Source organism: Strongylocentrotus purpuratus, unplaced genomic scaffold (assembly GCF_000002235.5).
Source record: "Strongylocentrotus purpuratus isolate Spur 01 unplaced genomic scaffold, Spur_5.0 spur5_scaffold_6, whole genome shotgun sequence".
NCBI classification, from domain to species: domain Eukaryota; kingdom Metazoa; phylum Echinodermata; class Echinoidea; order Camarodonta; family Strongylocentrotidae; genus Strongylocentrotus; species Strongylocentrotus purpuratus.
In genome coordinates, this window is record NW_022145612.1 from 18,523,570 (window position 1) to 18,545,905 (window position 22,336).

A 22,336-nucleotide genomic window follows, 5' to 3' on the forward strand; every position below is an offset into this window, starting at 1 on the left:
TAACTCTATGTTATATCTCTCAATGTTTTCAAATCCAATTTAAAAACTTATTTGTTCAACTGAGAGATCTTATTTTGTAGAATTTAGTAAAAAAAAAAAGGAACTCTTAACCAGCGCAGCTGAATATATTTTGTTTAAAAGCTGCGCTATATGAATTCATTATTATTATTATTATTATTATTTGGCCATGATATGATATAAAATCCACATAAAACAAACATCTCTTTTCTATCAAAACTGATAATTGGAATTAAAACTTAATTTATAGGAACAGTGATGATCAAATCTTGAATGATGATGATCAATATATCACTACAACTAATTTCTTTAAGCATCAGCTTTGGTGGAGGAAGCATACAAAGCTGAACTACATACATTTACAGTTTCTGAGAAAGCACAAGTACAGTGATACCAGTACGAGAACTGAATCCTGATACCATTTTACTGTGCACAGTCTGGCTAAAGTGAGATGGTACACACATTTTAGATCACTCTGAAAAAGAGCAAAAATATGAAAAATGATTGACATTACTTTTTATCTAATATATTTGACTTCTAGTTTAGCCTCTAGATAAAGAAAATATGTATCTGCTAGAACATAAAATGAAATAAAACTGTGTGCCACACAAAAGAATGAGGATCATTCTACAAATAATTTAAGAATGGTTTATTCTACTCACAATTGACTTGGCAGCGGAAAGCTTTTCTTCTTCATCATCTTCATGGAACTTCACCAGGAAGTATATCAATGGAGGGAATAGAGTGCACATCCATAGCTATAGATACAAAGAGATGTAGTATAAGTCTAGTTTATTAATATGTGACCCTCTGATCTCAATGTCTCTCCAGTGAAATTGCATCATATTTACATCCAGGGGGTTCTCTGGTTCCTAATCTTATGAACCAGAGCACTACAACACTAAGTTCCCATAGGACATATATCTATTCAGATGGTCATATCTCAGCCAATACTTAATATATTCAATTGTTTTTCGACATTCGGACATTATTTTTGATGCTCTTTCGGAAAATGAAGAAAACATTGAGAAATTCTGAAATTTAATTGTTGATGACGTCACACTTCACCACTCTATAAATGGTGGGAATACATGTATTACAAATGAATAGCTACAGTCAAACCTGCTTTAGTGACCACCTATTTACAAATACTACCTGTCAACAACAAGCACATTTTTTGTTTCCCTTGAAAATGGTTTCTCATTGAAACATGTACTAAAGGAACCTGTGTACAAAGACCACCTGTCTACAAAGACCACTTTTTGTGTTACCCTTGGGCGGTCACTGTAAACAGGTTTGGCTGTATATAGAAAGTGAAATAATACAATGGAATTAACAAAGAAAGTGTCAAAAGATAATTTATTCAAATCAAAGAGATAATTTTAAATTCAAGTTGGTGATAAAGAATAATAATTCATGGTATTACGTGAAATGGACTTGTCTTATCCGAGATCTTTCCCATCCAGATCTGAGTGAGGAGACTCTGCACTCCAGGGTGTGCAATGAAGTTCTTGTCCATGGCTTCCACAGCCAAACTAAGACACGTAGAATTCCCCCAGGACGGAAGCTCAAAAACAAGAAGCAAAGCTGAACGTTTTTCATCCTCTATATAGCATTCATTCAGGACTCCTATGGCTAGCTCCTCGTAGGTTCTAAGAGAAATACAAATCGATTAACGAAAAGTGCAAATTAATATTACTACCGTATTTGCCAGCGATAAGGCTGCAGCGCTGCATAGGCCACACCCCCGGTTTTGACATTAGAAAAAAAAAAAAAAAAAAAAAAAAAAAATTGTCAGAAGCGGGATAATATACGAACCCTCCCCTACAAATGTTGATGTGACCCAAATCACCGCCTTAGACCGCTCGGCCATCTCGTCCCTGTTGCTATCCCCTGCAGTTTTTTCTTATCTATATATTGAAACGGATTCAAAATGGCGATTTCGGCTGGATGCTTCGCGGCAGCTCCGTTAAACGGGCCCTTCTTTTACTTTTGCAATGCATTGGCACGAAGTTAGATCAATATCTATCGGCAGATGTTGTTTTTGGAAGTTTATTTTCGTCTTCATGTCAACAATGCAAGATAAAATTGTCGGTAAGATGTGTGGAAATGTCCTGTACCATAGTAATCGTACCGTTCGTAGTCCCATATGTGCAAATTCGTGCTGGTTTTGACTTTCGTTTTTTTTTTTTTTTTACTCTTTCGCTGCAAAGGCCGCACCCGACTTTTTGATATTTTCTCTTAATATACACTTTATACTGATATACTTTATACTGGAAATACTGATTATGGTTGCATCAGCTGCAAGCAATACAGCTGTTAGTGTCACCTGGGCCCTATTTCATAAAAACTTGGTATCAATAACAAGTAACGATATGTTATAAGCCACTGAAATTTTGGCAATTGATTGGCTAAGAGCAAATTTGTCACAGAATTTAGCACTTTGTTATTGATAACAAGTTTAATGAAACAGGGATTGGAAGTGTATCTATAGCAGCAAATGCCATACTGCAGAGGATTGTGAAATTTGCTCTGAAGATAGTTCCTACATTGACTGAATGTCTCATTTAAATCCTGAGCCAAATACTTCAGCTGACTAGCTCTAACCCTAAACCTACTCTAAAATCAAATTGCAATACTGATATTAACCTTACACGTTTGATGCGATACAGCCAGAGGCAAATGTCAAATTATTGATTTCCTGACTACTGTATTCCAAATTTGTAATCCTTTACATAAGTTTAATACAAAGAAATGATGCACGGTACATATACGATTGTGTCAGCTGGAATATTATAGTTGTTACTGCAACTAAAAATATAAAACACTAGCAGCCTTATTGCGTGCAGTAGAGACTTGGTTTTGGACAGATTACTAATGAAGAGTATAACGTCAACTGCAAAACCAATATACAGCTATTGCATTCCATGTAAATATATCAATGCAGAAGTGTGGGGACTTGTATCCTTTAACACCCTTCCAGCTCTCAACACACGATATGACTGACTAGCTCCAGAGTTTAATGCCATTCTGTCTCTCAAAATTCAATATGTCAGACGAACTCTACTTACTCTGCATGTTCTTCCATGTTTGCTATCTGGTCAGAATCATCCTCCTTGGATGCCATACCCTTTAGCATCTTACTCCCTGCCAGTGCCGATGCTATGGATTCCCTGCCTTCCTCCCAGAAAAGCTTGGCCATGTCATGCCAATTCTGCAAGATGGCAAAGACGAATAGCTCCCTCATGGGAAACTCAAACTGGTCCTTCTTCATATCTGAAATTGAACCAGATAGAAATATTGATTGATAGAGAAGATTGATTTGATTTGATTTTGATACCATTTTTCATTCATTTCAAATCTTTTTACATGCATGACAACATAAAATCAATCACCATCCAATAGTGTCAGATTCTTTTGAGGAGGATATTTGACTGGTAAGTAGTGGAAATAAAAATGCCACAATGCAAACACAAAGTAACGTAAAACCTAATTTTGAATATTTCATCTTTAAATAAATTGTTTCCAGTAACTCTAAATCCATATAATATTGATATTCAACATTATAAGGGGTTAGCATAACATTAAAACTGAAACAGTATCATTTGTGTTATATCATATAGGTGGGTCTGTGAATTCATTACCTATACTTTCACAAATTTATTAAGAAGCCCCAATTTAGAATAGTGAGGAAACCAACATCCCAGAAGGGGAAAATGGAACAAGATATTCTTCAAATCCCCCCCCCCCCATTTTTGTTTGTAATTCTGCAAAATAGAATGAATTGTATATATTGTAAATGCTGTAAGATGTATGATGATGAAACATGTTATCTTCAATATGCTGGAACCATAATGTTTATGCAGGTGTATTTAATATGTGATGAAAATTGATTTTTAATCAATTTGATTTATCACGATGTTCTTTTTTTTAAGATAATAATTCCACCCAACCCTCAACAGACATATGACACAGTATTTGAGATACAGCTACATCTAGGTCTTAAACTAGTCCCAAATATGCATTTGATGTGATTTGAAATAGTTAAATAATATGATCAAATAAAATCATAGCATGCAGTGTAACTTTGACTATTCTGTTTTAAAATCCTTTTCCAACAGTTTCTGTAAAAGAGCTGTGTGATCCTTACTTAGTGTGTTAGAAAGTACAAGAATGATTGATTTAATCAGCTGTGGCTCTCTGTACTTTGAATTAAAATTATAAAGATGCAATTCAGTCATGTTAAATTAATGCAATACAACGTTGTTAGTAGTTCATGACAATGGCAAAGACAGGCATATTCTTGTTTTTTAATATCTCTTTTCCCCCCTCAATGATAGTGTTCACAATAGTACTTTAATTGTCATGCACAAATATACATGTTAATTGTATACCGATGGAGTGGAAAATAAAAGGTGGCTTTTCCAAATAAAATATAAAATCATATTGATCACTGGGTATCTCTGCTTAATTATGCGAGAGATCAGCACATACATACTATATTTGGTAAGTTTTAAAATATGACATGAGGGGAAAAAACTTCAGAATATGACTTTATATGTATGTGAAATAAAACAAAAGATGTTTGAGAAAAGCATAATGTGGTTGCAACTGCATTCTGCCTTATGCTAATGATAAAAAACATGCTTTTCATTCCACTTTTCAATGGGTTTGTGGCATTTCCAACACGCGCAACAACTGAGCGTCGACACCCGGCTAAACCTTAAGAAAAATATGACACAGTAAACCATGAATTTTATATTTTGCATCATCTATCTACAAAGGGTTAAATACTTTGACTTATAATCACTCACTAGTTGTGGTTGTGTTTTTAATGAGCCAACTTTACAATATATGTCATTATAAAACCCATTCATGTGTTCATATGATGTGTTCACAATTCTACATGGTTCATCATTTCGCTATTACTATATACATGTATATCAACATTGTAATCTCCCAGTCTGAACCTGTGACTTGAACCAAGGAGTGATTAGTAAAAAGGGCGGAGGGTAACCGAAGGCGACAGAGCGAGTGAGAGAAAGACGGAAGCATAATTAATTATTATCAAGAGATGAAAAGTGGAGAGAGGTGGAAGGAAAGAGGGAAAAAGATGAATGGAAACTGGAAAGAGAAAAGAACGAGAGAGGGTGAGGTAAAAGGCTGAGGTCATGATAAATATATCAGCAAGTTCAGCAAAGAAATGCGCATATTATTGACTAATTATTGACTAATTAACTTATTAAGGCTTATCATTTGGCTTCTTCAATTTCCTAGAATCCTCTATTGAATCCTATTCTTATCCAATATCCATTATCGTTTCTCTCTCTTTTCCTTCTCATTCACGGTTTAATACATCACTACTAGTAGTAAAGCTTCCAGTTATCTTAAAGGTAATACAAAGTTTTGGAAAATTTTGAAAAATTGGGTGGATAGTGAACCTTTACAATTTTGATATATTTGGATGCCCTGTGGATGTTTTATTAGCACTACAAAAATTAGCCCCTAAAACACTTCTGTTTTCGAGAAAAATTGAATATAAAAATTTACCGGTGCTCCCGGTAAATTTTGATAAATTTAAAATAGCGCCTATGGCCGTACAATGGTAGCTGCGACCATGAAAATCTCGGAATATGTAGTTGGGATATATCATTTCCAAACGGGAATAGCTAATCGGTTGATTTTAGTCAAGAAACATTGTTTCATAGCTAAATTAATATCTTGACCTTGAGAGGGAGCTATACCACATAAAGAGTTTATTATTTATAATTTCATAACTTTAGACTCGATTTCAACCGCGACAAAGATCAATGTATATTGTAGGAACGCTTATGCTTCCAATATGTTATTTTGAACCAAATTCATGACCCCATACTAAAACTTTGTAATACCTTTAAGCTTATTGATTCTATTTATGTCTGTTGCATCGACAACACTACTACTCGTGGGTCTTTCTTAGGCTAGCGCTTATGGAGGGGACGCCGCTTGGCAAGCCTAGCAGACCAGGCTCGCAGCGCTGCCTCCTCCCTCTCCCTAATCAATGTGATCATCATCAAATCCACCATACTACCAAATTACATGGGAGGAAATCGACAGATTTTAATCTATTTCCCTTTGAAAATGTTGCGTCCCCAACTCCCCAAAATTGCCACTTGTACATACAACTTCATATAAACGTACAGTAATATTTAATGTACCTTGCTTATGGAGTACTATACCTCGTAAAATACATGAATTGAAATGTGTTAACACTTTCAAACGTAAATACAAAAAATACTTGATGGACGTATATTGATATTAGCTACAGATTTTAACGGTTGTTAAATTCATTATATTTTACATGTAATTGTTGCTTGTTTCACTTTTTATTACAGCTTAACTTTTTATATTTGATTAATTGGTCAGCCGCATACAAGGACCACCTCCTTTCTGGCTGCTACCAGCATTAGCAATTTCCTTTGTATTATTCATGTTTGTTAATTGATTCTGTGTATTTCTGTGTTTATCTATGTTAGTAATTGTAATTGTGTAAAACTTTGTATACTGCTTTTGTTTTACCCTGTATGTTTTTTATTGCTTGGCAAAATAAATTGAATTGAATTGAATATAGTATGTTGCTTAAAAATTGGGCTGATTTGTTAGAGTGATTGAAAGGGTGTGTTTTCATTCAACAAAAAAAACAAAAAAACATGGCGCCCAAATATTTGAATATTCGCTTGTGAGCTTTGGAGTGTACTCGGGTACCTCATTACACGGTTGTGCACAGCCTTACTATTGGTTCTCATGATAATGCGATCACAAGCTATTTGTGGATACGTGAGCCCTGTGACCTTTGACCTTGTGACCCCAAAATCTAATCAGTTCATTGGCTCTGCAAGATACATACATGACCCAAGTTTGGTAGGAATCCATCAATCGGTTCTTGAGATAATGCGATAACAAGCTATTTTTGCATATATAATGAGCCCTGTGACCTTTGACCTTCAACCTCATGACCCCAAAATCTAATCAGCTCATGGGCTCTGCAAGATACATACATGACCTGAGTTTGGCTGTAATCCGTTCTTGAGACAACGCGATCACAAGCTATTCTTGCATACATAATGAGCCCAGAGTCCTTTGACCTTTGACCTTGTGACCCCAAAATCTAATCAGTTCATTGGCTGTGTAAGATACATACATGACTTAGGTTTGGCAGGAATCCATCTATCGGTTCTTGAGATAACGCGATCACGAGCTATTTTTGCATACATAATGAGCCCTGTGACCTTTGACCTTGGATCTCGCGACCCCGAAATCTAATCAGCTCATTGGCTCTGTGAGATACATACATGACCCAAGTTTGGCGGGAATCGATCAATCGGTTCTTAAGATAACGCAATCACGAAAACGGGACGTACAGACGTACAAACGTATGGACGGAACGACTTACGGACTGACGGACAACCCGAAAACATAATGCCTCCGGCTACTTTGTAGCGGAGGCATAAAATTATGACAACAAACAACGTAGTTTATTATTAAATCAACCAATGAAATATGAAACCTCAAGTTTTAGTTCCTTCATAAACCATTTATATTATCAATTATAAGCAACAGAAGCTGGGTTTAAAAGAAAAATGTTAAATATTCACACAGAAGTAAAAACATTGAACTATTTCAAACAATCTGTATTTACAATATCATCCACAGCATTACTACTTTAAGCATGACAAGAGGTGGGACAGTAAAAAGGTTGGGGAATCCACTCACTTGCTGGCATTATCGTGGCACCAGTATCGTTCTCATCCATGTCTTCCCCATCGGAAGAGTCATCATCACCGACGTCATCGTATGCTTCGTTTTGTTTGGGCGCATCCTGCCTGATGTCATCACCCCCTTTTTTTGGCAGGTACTGGTCGAGGAGCTGATAGGTGTCAAACATCAGGTTGTGGATAACCTTGCCCACATGCTCAAGGTTGATCTTGAAATTTGAGTACCGAATGCATAAATTTGAGGTGAAACATTAGATAGTACGATACGTGCCACAGAGAGATAAATGCTCCCAAATCATACTTCAGTCGCACTAGTGAGACCGACAACAGACTGATGAAACACAGAATAAGAATTTATGTTACAACATATGGCAACGGATTGCTCAGTGTGGAGTCGGTTTGGCAGTGTGACTCATATATCAACTTCTAACACTAATTAAATATTTTACTTCAGCCCTGCATGGACCTAAAAATATTCCTTAAAGTTACCCTAAACTAATCCTGCTCTTTAACTTTATTACCAACTTTAACCCTGAACTTTAATCTTGATGAAATAATATCTTAACTAAATATTGAATTAGTGAAATAAACACAGAGGTATACATTCTAAAGCTCATACTGAGAAGTTTACTTTAGGACATGCATAGAAAAATATATTGAATATTGTGAGTTGCGAGTAGATACAATAATGCCTTTCCTTATACCTTTGCTCTTTTTTTCTTCAGCTGCTTTAGAAGTGAACTGGATTGAATCTGTGAAAAAGAAGGAAATGGATCTATTCATAGATAACTGCAGCTTCTGAGCTTTTACTTATCATGCTATAATGATGATTAACATTGCTCGTTTTTTTAATTTGCCATTTTCCAAAATTACATGGATTCTTAAGAGACTGTAAAATGCTCTAAGATATATCCATTTAGTACTCAAGTGCGAATGTCTTATTTTCTAAAAAGTTTTTTAATGCACTTGTGACAATTTTGTCATCCATTTATCATTATCCTCTTAAAGCTCGATCATTTTAATTCCTAACAGTAAAATCAGTCCAAAATAACATTAGTTTTGTTTTGTGTATTTTTGTAAAAGGGACTACAATGTTTAATTTGAGAATCAATTACTGGTATTCAAACAAATTTTTTTTTCTCCATGTTTATTGCTCCACAGACAAGGGTATCAATTTGTATCCGTGGTTGGGGGGGATGATAGTTGCCAAAATATTTTCGGCAATGGATCAAAGCAACCAAGAGGTAGAAGCGTGTGGCAGGTTGCACCCCTCCCCAACTGCGTAGCCAGGATTTAATTTTAGGGGGTGGTAGTAAGCAACCGAAGCGCGCTCCCTAGAAGGTTGGGTGTAGGGAGGGGGGAGTTCACCTCCTCCGCGAAGCGCGGAAGCTTTGACGTTTCATTAAATTATTAGAGAAAGAAGACGATTTGTTGAACCGTTCTCGACTCTTAATCTTTGTTCGAATCAAGGTCCCCTTCCTCTGCGCGTAGCGCGGAAGCTCTGACGTTTCAATCGATTAATAAAGAAAGAAGACGATTCGATGTGCCATTCTCGACTCTTAATCTTTATCTGAATGCAGTTTCCCCCTCTCGCGCGAAGCGCGGAAGCTCTGACATTTCATTAAATTATTGGAGAAAGAAGACGATTCGTTGTATCGTGTCCTTGTCTGATTGCAATTTGCCCCCGCCCTATCGCGCGAAGCGCGGAAGCTTTACCGTTTCATTAAATTATTAGAGAAGGAAGACGATTTGTTGTATCGTGTCCTTGTCTGAATTCAGTTTTTTCTCCTCCCGCGTGAATTTTGTTGAAAATCATGTGATATCACGAACATTTATTAATCACTTGTATGAAATTGAGAATAATTCATGGATTGATTTTATTGGAGGGTTGAACCAACCAGTACCCCAGTGACATAGACCTACATCAGCTTTTCAATAAAACAAAAATAAGTTGTGACATAATAATCTTTCTCCAAAAATGAAAAATGTTTTAGGAAATATCAGGAAATAAAATAAAAATAAAGATACAATGACGTGAATTTTAAAAAGGGTGAACGGAAACAACATAACAACTAGTGAACTATCTTATAAGTCATACTAATGTCCGAAAAATTTTCTCCTTGTCTCTGTTCTCATCACGAATTCGTCACAGAGTTCATCTATGTTTACATTGTCCAGGATGGTCTGATGTTGCAGATTGCTACTTTTGCGCTTCGCGCTTAACATTTAGCTCGTTGCTTTTTGGCGCACTGCATTTCTATGCTGCTGTCAATTTAAAGGACAAGTCCACTCGAAATATAACTTACTTTTAATAAAAGTAGAAAAATCAGACAAACCAATCAAAAAAAGTTTGAGCAAAATCAGATAACTAATAACAAAGTTATGAATTTTTGAAAAAGTATGTAAAACTATGGAACAATGAGAATCACAACACAAATTGCCAAGATGGTTATCAGTTTGTGACGTCATGTCCTCACAACTTATCAATTGCTTTACATAGTTTAATCCCATTAATTTCCCTTTTTATCCCCCAAAACTTGATTTGCCCAAACCTTTGCCCAGGTTATATGATTTGTATCATATTGCGTGCATGACATTTCCCAAAAACTTTTATGAATTTTGAAGAATTGATAATATTTTCTGAATATTGTATTTCATAATTATTGATTTTTATATAAATAGTTTATCAAAATTCAATTTTTTCATGATTTAACTGGACACAAGTTACTCTTTATTTGTGCATCCACACAAACACATATTACTAACAATCTAACTTGGATGCTGGTGTGAAGAAATAAGATTCTTAAGGTGAAAATAGAAAATTTATATTATCAATATACAGAAAATAATTAGTGGATAGTGAGGACCATACGTCACAGACTCATGAGTGAGTTGCTAATTTGTGTAGTGATTTTCAAAGTTCCTCATGTCATTACAAATTCATAACTTTCTTATTAGTTATCCGATTTAGCTCAAACTTTTTTTGATTGGTTTGTCTGATTTTTCTGGTTCTATTGAAAGTAAGTTATTCTTCGAGTGGACTTGGGCTTTAACAAAGTGAATTAATTCATCAATTCCTGATGAAGCCGTATGATCGAGAATTCAATTTATTCTTGTCTCATATACAGTTGTCTCATTTACTTTGTATATGTATGTATTATGAAAATGAGATAGCAAAATGTGTATATTGATGGTCATCTTGCGAGTAATAACCATTAACTACTCTCATCAGGCTCTCATCATTAATTTTTCTCTTATTTTTTTTTTATTTTTTAGGGTGAATTATTGGGGGGGGGGATGATTGTACAGGCCATCCCCCCCCCCACCTGAAATATATATCCCCCCCCATCCCCCCTGGGATCGACACCCATGTCCACAGACATTTTTTGTGTAAAGTCTACTTTTAATGAACTCTTTGTGTAAATAACCAGACAACTATAATTGCATGCGTTGTGATACCGAGATTTATAACCAAGCATGACTTAATTAGACAAGTTGACTCATGGATAATAGTTGAAATTTGAAAATTTGAAATACCTCATTGTAGAGAATGGTCAGTTCCTTGATGGTCAAATAGTCCTTTAGATTGACCCCTTGCTCCAAGAAAAGTTCAATGAAATTGGCTTGGTTATTGGACAAGGCATAGCGCAAGGATTCATCCAGCTGCCCTTTCTGCAAAGCAAGAGACAAGATAAGAATTAATTTCAGTTCTTTGACAATAAGAATGGTTCACTTGGCTAATTCAAGTTCAAAAACTTTATTTGATATTCCTTTGGTTATGTTTATGGTAATAAATGTGTTAAAGATTCATATAATGACCCACCTTTAATGATAGAGTGAGTTAACTTTCACTTAAAGATGAAGTTGAGTTCTGGTCATGCGATTGCATCGTGAAAGAATCGATGTGGAATCGACCAGAAAAGGTTGATCATCTAGCATATAAGAATTTGTGTGTATTGCAAGGTTCTGGAATCATCAAAATGATAAGAAAGTTGGCCAAGTCTTGGTAAAGTTACAAACACTGTACACAGAAAGATGTATATGGGACTACACGAACACATGGCGTAAAAATCCTACCCCAGAGTTTTACGATGTTACATGACATTTTTAGAATATGAAGGCATTTGAAGAGCCGTGCTTTTCAGGGAACATGTGTTATCTGATGTTCTTCCACACTTGCATAATAAGAATGATAACGCTCACAAATAATTTTTCACCTCTTCCCAGAACTCAACCTTCTCTTTAAAAATCATGTCCTGGATTTCACTTTTAGAAAGTTATTCAACCGTTATTTTTAGTCAGAACATCAACACAGTATGAAAATTCAGAAGGAAGAGCCGGTCTTACCCCCCACTCTCGATCATCAGTGAAGATCTCCCGCTTGGCAACGTCCACACGGTTCCAGATCAGAGCAAGACGAAGCTGGTCCAGAATCCCTCCCTTGTTGGCTAAGAAAAGAAGAGGTCCAAATAACAAAAAGAATATCAACGATATGCCTCTCCTACATTTAATTATTTCAATTGAATATTAATATATGGTCTTTGTTTCTTGAATACATCAGGAATTACAAAGTCTCACTATGACAATGAATCTTGGTACAATATTCAACAGCCAATGGGATTAAAGGTTATGTGGAAATCTAAGATATTGGCAAAACACCTTGTGTGACAGACATTTTGACAATGACTAATGCAGATGGTTTGAATGATAAGATCATGGTGGCAGTGCTGACAATTATATAATATTGACTGGGCTTGAGGGGTATATAAGAAATATTTACCAAGGTAAGATCATATTGCCCTGAGTCGTAGACGAGGGCAATATGGTCTTAGCGCGGTCAATATTTCTTATATACCCCGAAAGTTAAGCCAGTCAATATTGTTATTGTTATCCAAATCAGACATCTAGAGCAAATACATAAATCAACCATGACAATCTTAAAGAACTGAAAATTTAACATCATCTTACCTAATTTGTCATGCTGAACTCTTTGACATAGACTACATGTAGGTTTATCACAGATTCAAATGTACAGTGTACAGGTAAGTAGACATCTCTACTAAAAGTTTTCCAAACGGTAAAGTTTCAAAACTGTCAAAACATCCAAACGAGCAATATCCATAGGAAGAACTTTTCCTGAAAACTGGCGAAACACACTGGGAAATCCAAAACTATGTTCAAACTGTTATAACACTCAACATATGTACATAATCTCCATGCTCAAGTTTAGTCCTTGAAGTAATTGATGGTGACATTGCAGTTGTTAAATACGAACAGTGATTGTTATACCATACTACCTGCATCCTACTTGATCTGCTCCTACTAGTTGTTATCGTTGATCCCGCGGCAACTTGCTGATTGTCCACAACTGGTTGCAAGACAACATTTACTGGTGCAGGGACTGCTACTTCATGCTGGATAACGTTGGTTTCTTCACGTTCGAACTCAAAGGACAACTGCGAACACAAGTCAAAGTTAACTTCAAGGTCATCATCTTCTTCTACTTCTAGTAACAGAGTAGGAGCAGCATGTGGAGCTGCAACAACAAATCTCGTATTGGTAGCATTAGAAGATGAGGCCATAGTAACTGTAGCGGGTGGGGGTGGCACTGTTATCGCAGCTCGCAACGGAGTTTCCTTCTTTCCAAGGGCCTGTGCCAGAGTAGACGACATTTCACACTTTCTATCGTTGCTTACACGGCCAGTATATGAAGCCAGACTAGCTGCCTTCATTGTTATGTCCTGACACTTGACAGATATCCCTACCTGCAAATCCTCCAGTATTGTTGTGTAGGGATCAGTAATTGTTAGAGGCGAGGAGCATAAAGAAAGACGCTGTACTATTTCTTGTTATAATTCACGAGAACTTTTAATCATCATAGATACTTGTCGTAATTATCACATTCACAAATACAAGTCTCTGTAGAATCCTTGTTCAGCGGTTGACGGCTGAAACCCAAGTTTTTCTCATTCTCCAACTTTACATTCAGGAAAGTTTGGGGAGAAAACCAATGTTGGGAGGGGTGACTTATTCATGCTTATCATTGGTCAATGGTCAGGGTTGTCATGGTATAATGGGGAGTGGCTATGGAGAGTGTAAGTGACTGGGGTTTGGGCCTAGTATGAGTCATAGTTATTGGAATGTGGTTCGTTCCTGGAATCTAAATCTTGGGTGGTCATTAGTGGTCAATTGTTTATAATAAAAAGTAATGGGATAGTGGGTTCTGTTTTATCATGGAGCAGGTGGGAGAAAGGTGAATGAAAGGTGAATGACTGAAGGGAGGGGGGAATAATACAAGTACTACATAACAGTATCAAGGATTCTGATACATGTGGCTCTAACACAGTGGTTTGTGTAGACTTTAGACAGACCAGCTTTCTTGGAAATGGTTGCCATCTTGTTGCCGAGACTATTCTTTCCAAGTGGTGTCTTCTTGTACCACGGTCCACAGGATGGAGCAGAAGTTTTTGGGGTCTGGAAAAGTGTGTCGCTCCTCTCGCTAAGCTTCGAATGATACTTCTTGAAGGACGCAACAGGGCAATCAGCCCTGCCAGTTGAATACATATGCCCACCATCAGTTCGTGAAGAGAGATTGTCCTCCCGTGTTTTTTTCGTCATCTCGTCTACATTTTGAGTGACAAATTCATGTCCATTCTCATCTGTTTCGATCTTGAAATGGTCTTTATTGAGTTCACGCAAATTTTCTCTTCCTCTCCTACAAAAATAAAGAGCAATCTCAAACCAAACCTTAGCTTGTAAGCCACTGGGTGTGTCTTGGTCAAATACAGTTGATGAGTACAGTTTTTGGAGATCCCCAGATGCAATGGAATCATGATGTTGCACAAATCCTTTTCCGATTTTTTTCAGTTCTACTTTGGCAGCTTTGAAAGCAACATTGCAATGTGTAAATTCAATATCTTTGATGATGTCTATAACTTCATGATATTCTGATTTCAAGTATCTGTTTATACCAGCACGAATACTGTGCAGGGAACTTGTTTTGTAGTGAGTTCCGTCGGTTCGTCGTACCTCAACATAAAACTTTGCCAGTAACGCCGCTAATTCACTCTTATTTCACTCTGTTTTAGTTGACTTTTTAGTGTTGAACGTATCCTTGTTTTGAAGTAATTGTTCGTATTCCTCTTCTTCTAAACTCGCGAATCTAGTGGAAGTGGAGGCTGCCATGTTTGTTTTTGTTTACCAGGCGATCGCCGATCAACTCGAGCGAATGAACGTCTGCGCTGCGCTACGATTTTGCGTGTAATCTCTATGGCGATTCACTGAATTGCATGCCGACCCGCAGTGTGTGGGAGTAATGATTTCTTTATTTTATTGTCTTCGCCCTCAAGTGCCCGGATGCGAGACCGTGGAAAATACCAAGGTATATTTTCACTCGTCTCTACACGCAAAGTCAATACGCGCAGGGAGACCAAGGAAAATACAAAGAATATACCCCTCCGTTCCCACTGCTAGTGAAAACTAGGGCAATACGGTTTTGTAAATGACCAGCTCAGATGTCTGATACGGGTAATAATGGTGGTGATGGTGACGATAGTGAAGATGTTGATTATAATAATGATGATGTTGATGATGATAAATAATGATGATGGTGATAAAATGATGATGATGTTAATGATGGTAGTGACATAAGAATAATGCTGATGACAATGATGATGATGGTGATGGTGGTGATGGTGATGAAGATGGTGATGATGACAATTATGATGATTATGAAACAATACCTTTGAGGATAGCATGAAGGATAGCACCATCAATATCCATGGTGGAACTGGCACCCAGTTCATAGACAGTAATAAGATGCTTGTGCTGAATGCAGGCCTCGATACGAGTAAGGTGATGGTCCAACTGTTTCTGTCCAAACTCCTTCTCGATCATTTTGGCAACTTCCACTCTGACCATCTCTGGCATCACGTTCCTCACTCTGAAGATATGATAATAAACATGTCATTATTAACATTTTATTTCATTCATATCAATGACAGGTGATCATTTTTTTATTTAAATGAAATGATTGGGGGGTTGTTCAAATACGATAATATCTCGATACTCCTGAAGCATTATGAAGTCATTGCTTCTGTCTAAGAGGCTGTTCACACCGCAAGGGGGGACCGTGGGCGGACCGTGGATCGCGCTATCGTAGCGCGATCCACGGTCCGCCCATTGGCATTCGCCGGATTCACACCGCAGTGAGATAGCGCGGTCTATCGTAGCACCACCTTTTTGAGAGGTCCTGTTGCCATGACGCATGATGTCATGAGGTCAGAGCGGTCAAAGATTTCGCGCGCTATTACTAATTAGGAGTGCTGAGTTGTACCGATTCAGATTCAGATCGCACCAAAATAGAATGAGTATAAAATTCCAAGCATGTAGATTAGAACGATGACTTCCGGCGTGCTATCCGTAGCTCGGGTTCACACCGGCAGAGATAGCGAGGCCTAGCACGTGCTAGACCGCGCTATCTCTTGTTTTGTGCTTGCTGTAGCTCGCTGTTGGGCGGACCGAAACGACGTTGTACCTTCCACACCGCAGAGATAGCGCGAGCGCGCGCTAGACTGCACTATTTCTGCCGGTCTGAACAGCCTCTAAGAATACTATAAAATATAACTCAATTAGAATCTTTATGTAAATCATGGAAGCTTTAGATTAATAATTCTGAGATAAACATTCCTATAGCTATGTGAAGCATTATGATTAATCATTGACAACTACCTACTGTTTTTGTTCTTCTCTTTGTCTCTCTCTCTCTCTCTCTCCCTTTCTTTTTCTCCTCCTCACTCTATGCATAAATCTATCAGGGTGCAATAAAGTAGTTAGGATGTATAAGGTTCACTCTGCCAGGAAACCATACTGATATGAAATGACTTGACATACAGAACCGGAAAAAATACAGGGACGACAAAATTATGTTTTTTCCAGATTTTCACTTTAGTTCTCTGCCCTACTGTTATTTTTCTCTCCTCTTTCTCTCTGTCTCTCTCCCTTTCTTTCTCTCCTCCTTTCTCTATGCATAAATCTAACAGGGTGCAATAAAGTAGCCAGGATGTATAAGGTTCACTCTGTCAGAAAACCATACTGATATGAAATGACTTGACATACAGAACCGGAAAATACAGGTAGGACAGTAGGGCATATAAAGCCTGAGAGTTTTGAACAAAGAAAAATTGTTGTTTTTCAGATTTTCAGTTTTTTTAATCTCTTTTCCTCCCTTTCTTTCTACCGGAAGTATCTCTGATGAATTATACTTCAAACAGGATATCCTCCTGAAACAAGCTACCAACCTATCATAGTGTATATGACTCTGATGCCAGTTATTAGGCAGAAATGGTTTGTACTAACACAATGTATTACAAATGACAGAGGGACTGACATTGACTTTGTTTAGTTGTACCAAATTAAGCGCACATCAATGTAGGCTTAACTGAATTAGATTTCACATGTATGATAGCAAATTGCAACCCCAAAAAAAGTAATAATGGAAAATATGAATTCTAGTCACAAGTGAAAATGCAATTTTACTTTAGTTACAGAACTTCAAATAACAATTTAACACATTGACCCAATGGCCAAAATTGATTATTCAAAAGGAGAATGAAGTTCACGCCTACTTATCTTGTCTTGTAATAAGATACAAATTTCCAAGAAGTCAGAACTAGCTTATTCGAAATTGAAATAGTCAAGCTATAAAAGATTATGACATAAAATCATCTCTTATCCAAATTCCATTCCATTAAAAATCAAAGAATAAATATGTATAGTCTCACAACAGATTCTAATGTATAATAAGCAAATAGCCCTTTAGAAATTGAAAGCAAACAAATATTTAATATATTTATGTAGGTTGAAGGAATAGTATGGTTGAAAACAAATATATGCTGACATCTGAAGTGGGTGTACATCAGCAATATCTGATCTGGAAGTGAGCAACGTTGGAAATGTCACGCCTTATTTTAAGATCGTGGGAATTGCATGAAGTTCTACCGAATCTAAGAGCAAAACCTTTGCCTGAACAGATAATGTAAATGTCAGCATATGCACAAATATAAATATACAGAGACTCACTCATGTAATAAAAATGTATTAAATGAATCAATCACACTTTTTTGTAAGAAGGAATACAAATATTTATACTAATTGAACCTGGTTATGAACAAACATTCTCTTTCATTATATATCTGATTCTATTCCTCTTTCTTTCTCTCGCTCACATGCTCCCTCTTCTCTCCCCTGTCTCTTCTTTTCAATCTTGCTTTTACCTCCTATTTTCTTTCATTCTCTCTTCCTCTCCATTATAATTCCCTTTCCTATCTTTCCTCCCCCCCCCATCTCTTTTTCTGTGTCTCTCTACATGTACTTATATACTGTCTACCCTCTCTATCGGTTTCTCTTGATAATTAGTTCTACTTTTTATTTGAAAGTTAAGTGCTTAAATTTCTACACAATTGTTCTTTTCTAGTCTTTATCTACTAGAATATGTGTATCAACTTTCTATTTCATTCTCACAAAAGAGCTATCAGATATACTATTAATATCAGAGGTTATAAATAGGATAAGGAAATGAAAGAGCAACAATGAACCAATATTAGAGTAAATACCTAACTTGAGAAGATACATGTAAAAGAACTATCATATACCAATATTAGAAGAAATTTTTTTCAAGATTAAACAGACAGTTGAGTTCTTGTCTAAGACCCCAAATGCCTTCAAAGTACATGGTTATTGCTCTTGTTCTTATTTATGACATTTTTAGTGCCCTTTTAGGACCTAAAATTGCTACGAAGGTAATCTTAGAACCCAAAATGTGTGGAATGTAGATTAAATCCGATCATACCAATACAGCTCCAATTTGACAAAAGATATGATGACCGTTCATTTAATAATAATAACAATACATGTGTTGGCTGGTTATGTGTATTATTGGCATTGGCTGGAATAAAACGTATAAGGCGCTAAATCATTTTTTCAACAGCTGGTTCAAAATTATTGAATATTTGTGGGGCCCTACAAATATTAGAAATGGTTATATTTATGGATATTTCAGCTGTTTCTGAACTGATTTTGATCAAACAAAGATGATTAATTTGCCAATTAAATTGTATGTTCTTTCAAATTTGACACTTTCTTCATTATCTCACAAAAAATATTCTGTGTAGCGCCCTCTTTACCAAAACTCAACTATCCCGTTAAATAATGAAAGAGCTATCATAAATTTAACATTAGGAAATATCTTGAGAGTCTGCACTGATCAGGTAAAAAAAAAAAAAACCTGCATTCCTGATGGAAACATGATCTATTAAAAATTATGTTTTCTCAAAAGATCTTTTTTCCTTAAAAGATTCATGATTTACCAATATCTGGGTGTTATTACCTATACTCAAAAAGCAAAAGAGACCCTGATCCCTTCCTATGCCTACTGTGATCAGATATTTCAATGAATATACCTTGTTTCAGGAAGGATTTTTAATTTTAGGAACAAGACCCAAGAGCTTACACTTCCTTCAACTCTATGGTGTGCTGGCATGCGTAGGCCATGATGTCTGCTGCCCTCCCTGATCCAGCAACGACAACGACCGGGGTGCCGTTTGTAATGGCTTCAAAAGCCGTCTCGATGGTGTTGGGTCCACCTTGCACGACCACACATACGACAGGGATAGACACAGCTGAAAGTATAGAGATTTGAAACAAATTGGCAAAGTTTTATTGGAGTGGACATTAATTCTTAGGGAGAGGGAGGGAAGAAAGAATGTAGTACTATTTTTAGTTGTCATATTACTTTGTCTCTATAAGGGATTATATCCCTCATGTATAGTTGCTTGCATTGCGATTGTACAGAGCACGAAAAATGTATAGATAAGTACTATCTACCTGAGATAGTACTTATTGTAAAGTAATTTTTTGCTGCTACCCCACTTGCCCACCCTTGCCCATTGAATACGCATAGCAAAGTAGGTTACGCGAAATGTCAAAGTCAATGTCAATGTCAAATGAGCGCGCATCGACTGTATTACATGTACGCATGTTGTGCTTTGTAAAATCTAGCTGAAGCTAAACTGTCTGCAAAATCAGTTGTTTTAATTATGTAAAATTCACTTTAAATAGACCTTATTGCCGATGTGGGATATAAAACAAATATTAACCTCCTTTACTCGGGCAATGGATACAAACTATCATCGCCTCGGTGATCTCGGGGATACCATCAAGATAGTAGCCCCGAGATCACCTTGGCGATGATAGTTTGCACCATTACCCTCGTAGTCGATTAATATTTGCTTCATTTTGTACATGTATCTAGTTTAATAAAGTTTCATATTTGATTTAATACTAAAGGAAATACTTTAAAGGTACTATGTCCCATTTGCAGGCCAAAAAAATGAAAAAGTTAAATTCCAACTGCATTTGAAAGATAATACTAATTTAGAACTTCCCTAAAAAAATTGGGGCTTGAAAATGTCTTCAAGTAAGAAAATAACGACTATTAGTTGTCAAATCAACTTTAGGGCTATAGAGCCCAAAAGTAATAGTCTTTTCAGACAATTGTACTGAATGGTCATACGTTTTATGCTGCGCAAAGATTCAATCAGTTTAATCTTGGCCATCACAAGAAGTGGGTTATTGATGTAGACAAATGCTCATGTACCCTTTACAACTCTTTTCATGTATGTTATTACCAAAGAAGAAAAAAAGCCAGTCAGTCACTCAATAGTGTCTGACAGTGAAGTCTAGCAAGTAAACGGGTTTCCTTGCATAATTTGAATATAAGGACACTGCTAACGTTTAAATTTCACAGATAGGACATACATGACATATTCATAATTCCTGCAAATTAGTTCTACAGCATTTGAGGTTGGCTGCAAAAGGGACATAGTACTTTTAACATAATACATTTATAAATGCTGAAAACAAAATTACTTATGAGAACTTGCATTCTTAAAATCTATTTCATCTTCAAAAATATAAAAACATTACTCCTAGTAGATATTGAAAGACTTTCTGTTAACAATTACATTTTTTTAAATTTCAAGATTCATTGCTACATTGTTCCAAGATTTAATGTACATGTTAGCTGTCCCATTCATTTGTGAAATGCTTTTTACAAGACTTTGAAAATGTACCAAAGTGACCCAACCCAGCTCGATCAGTCTCTATTTTTCATCAATGATTAATTATCACAATTTGATATACATGACCCGGTACGTGCCCTTTTACCACTTTTTTGGTGATCAATTCTATATTTAAAAGGAAAATATGGCTTTACACAAAGATCGATACACCAAAATTTGGAATACAAGCACTTTGCAAACATCCTGGTATACAAAGATTGGAATATTTGGTTGATCAAAATGGGGTGTATGTCAGCCTGGAATAGTAAAAGCTGTACTCTCCATGGTATTGTGTTTCTTCCCAAGAGACAAGAAAGGTACTGGTAGTCAGTTACTGTTACATAAGTAGCTTAAACTGTTTGTTTCCTTGACATAAACATGAGAACACAATTACTTTGAAATTAAAAGTCACAAGTATAAGGACTAAAGAAGAAAGGGAAAAATATTTCAGGCATTTCATAGAAAATGTACTTTACCCCCCCCCCCTCCCCTTTAGTGAAATGCTCCTCTAATAAATGTTTTTTTGTAATTTGTTTTCATGGTTTAAACTTAATTGACTGGTATATATTGACAAGTCCCTATTTTTATACAATATAATGCTTATTGTTTTCATACAAACTGTAATGTTTATAGCAGGGTAGCTCTTCTTTTTCTACATGTTATCAATTTTTTTTGCTTTTACTTCAACATGGATATATCATTACAATTCTCTGTTACACCCTGTACATCACATACATGTATTCAGAATCATATACTGTATGTAGGGTTGCACTTGAAATCAAATGAACAGTTTCCTCAGATTTCACTAAATGAAATAAACCCATCGGACGATACAATAACAACAAAAAATCTTCAACCATTTTTAATAATGGACCATACTGTTAATTCCCTTCAACGCATATGAGAAAGATATGACTGATTAAACTCACATGCAGATTCTCCAGAGGATTTTTGTATTTGCTCCTCTGAAATGGCCTTCTCCAACTTGCCCCTGAGCGTGATTTCCTCACCAAACTCGTCTACCCTCCCCTTGTCAACCAGGATGAAATGGGTGTGGTTTGGATCAAGATGGGCGTGGTTTTTGTGTGGTTTGGATACAAGTGTTTTGCCTTTCTTGGCATCCATGTTGTAGTAAGCTGGGAACGTGCCCTGTTCAGTTAGAAGAGGGAGGAAGTAAATCAATGTGAGTTGACACTTTTTAAAGAAAAATATCACCAAATTGTCCCTTTAACAAAAGATCAATATGAAGACAACACTTTTTGTTAAGTCATCATGATCTGTTTTTATGCAGTTTATCTGATACAAATAAACACAATAAACACAAAAATATCCTTACAGAATTTTAAAATCAAAGTTATTTCAGGATCTCCAATTCTTAGACAAAACTTCCAGAATGACAAATGGTTCATGTGCACTATTAAGATTTTACCCCGAGGTCAAAAGGAA

At 36.3% G+C, this 22,336-nt stretch overlaps 1 protein-coding gene across 4 annotated transcripts in view; it reads right to left on the bottom strand.

Moving 5' to 3' along the window:
• The window catches only part of LOC754831 (transient receptor potential cation channel subfamily M member-like 2), a 92,628-nt gene that overhangs the window by 35,491 nt on the left and 34,801 nt on the right, over nucleotides 1–22,336 (bottom strand). For 3 of the 4 annotated variants that reach the window (XM_030973471.1, XM_030973472.1, XM_030973474.1), the window contains exons 6-15: nucleotides 21,820–22,039; nucleotides 19,282–19,450; nucleotides 15,515–15,714; nucleotides 12,120–12,220; nucleotides 11,310–11,444; nucleotides 8,477–8,524; nucleotides 7,771–7,981; nucleotides 3,090–3,294; nucleotides 1,445–1,670; nucleotides 681–776 (exon numbers count right to left, since the gene is read on the bottom strand). In XM_030973471.1, coding sequence (XP_030829331.1) covers nucleotides 681–776; nucleotides 1,445–1,670; nucleotides 3,090–3,294; nucleotides 7,771–7,981; nucleotides 8,477–8,524; nucleotides 11,310–11,444; nucleotides 12,120–12,220; nucleotides 15,515–15,714; nucleotides 19,282–19,450; nucleotides 21,820–22,039 — 1,611 coding nt within the window. The remainder of the gene's footprint in view (nucleotides 1–680; nucleotides 777–1,444; nucleotides 1,671–3,089; nucleotides 3,295–7,770; nucleotides 7,982–8,476; nucleotides 8,525–11,309; nucleotides 11,445–12,119; nucleotides 12,221–15,514; nucleotides 15,715–19,281; nucleotides 19,451–21,819; nucleotides 22,040–22,336) is intronic. The other variant, XM_030973473.1, reaches the window with a different exon arrangement.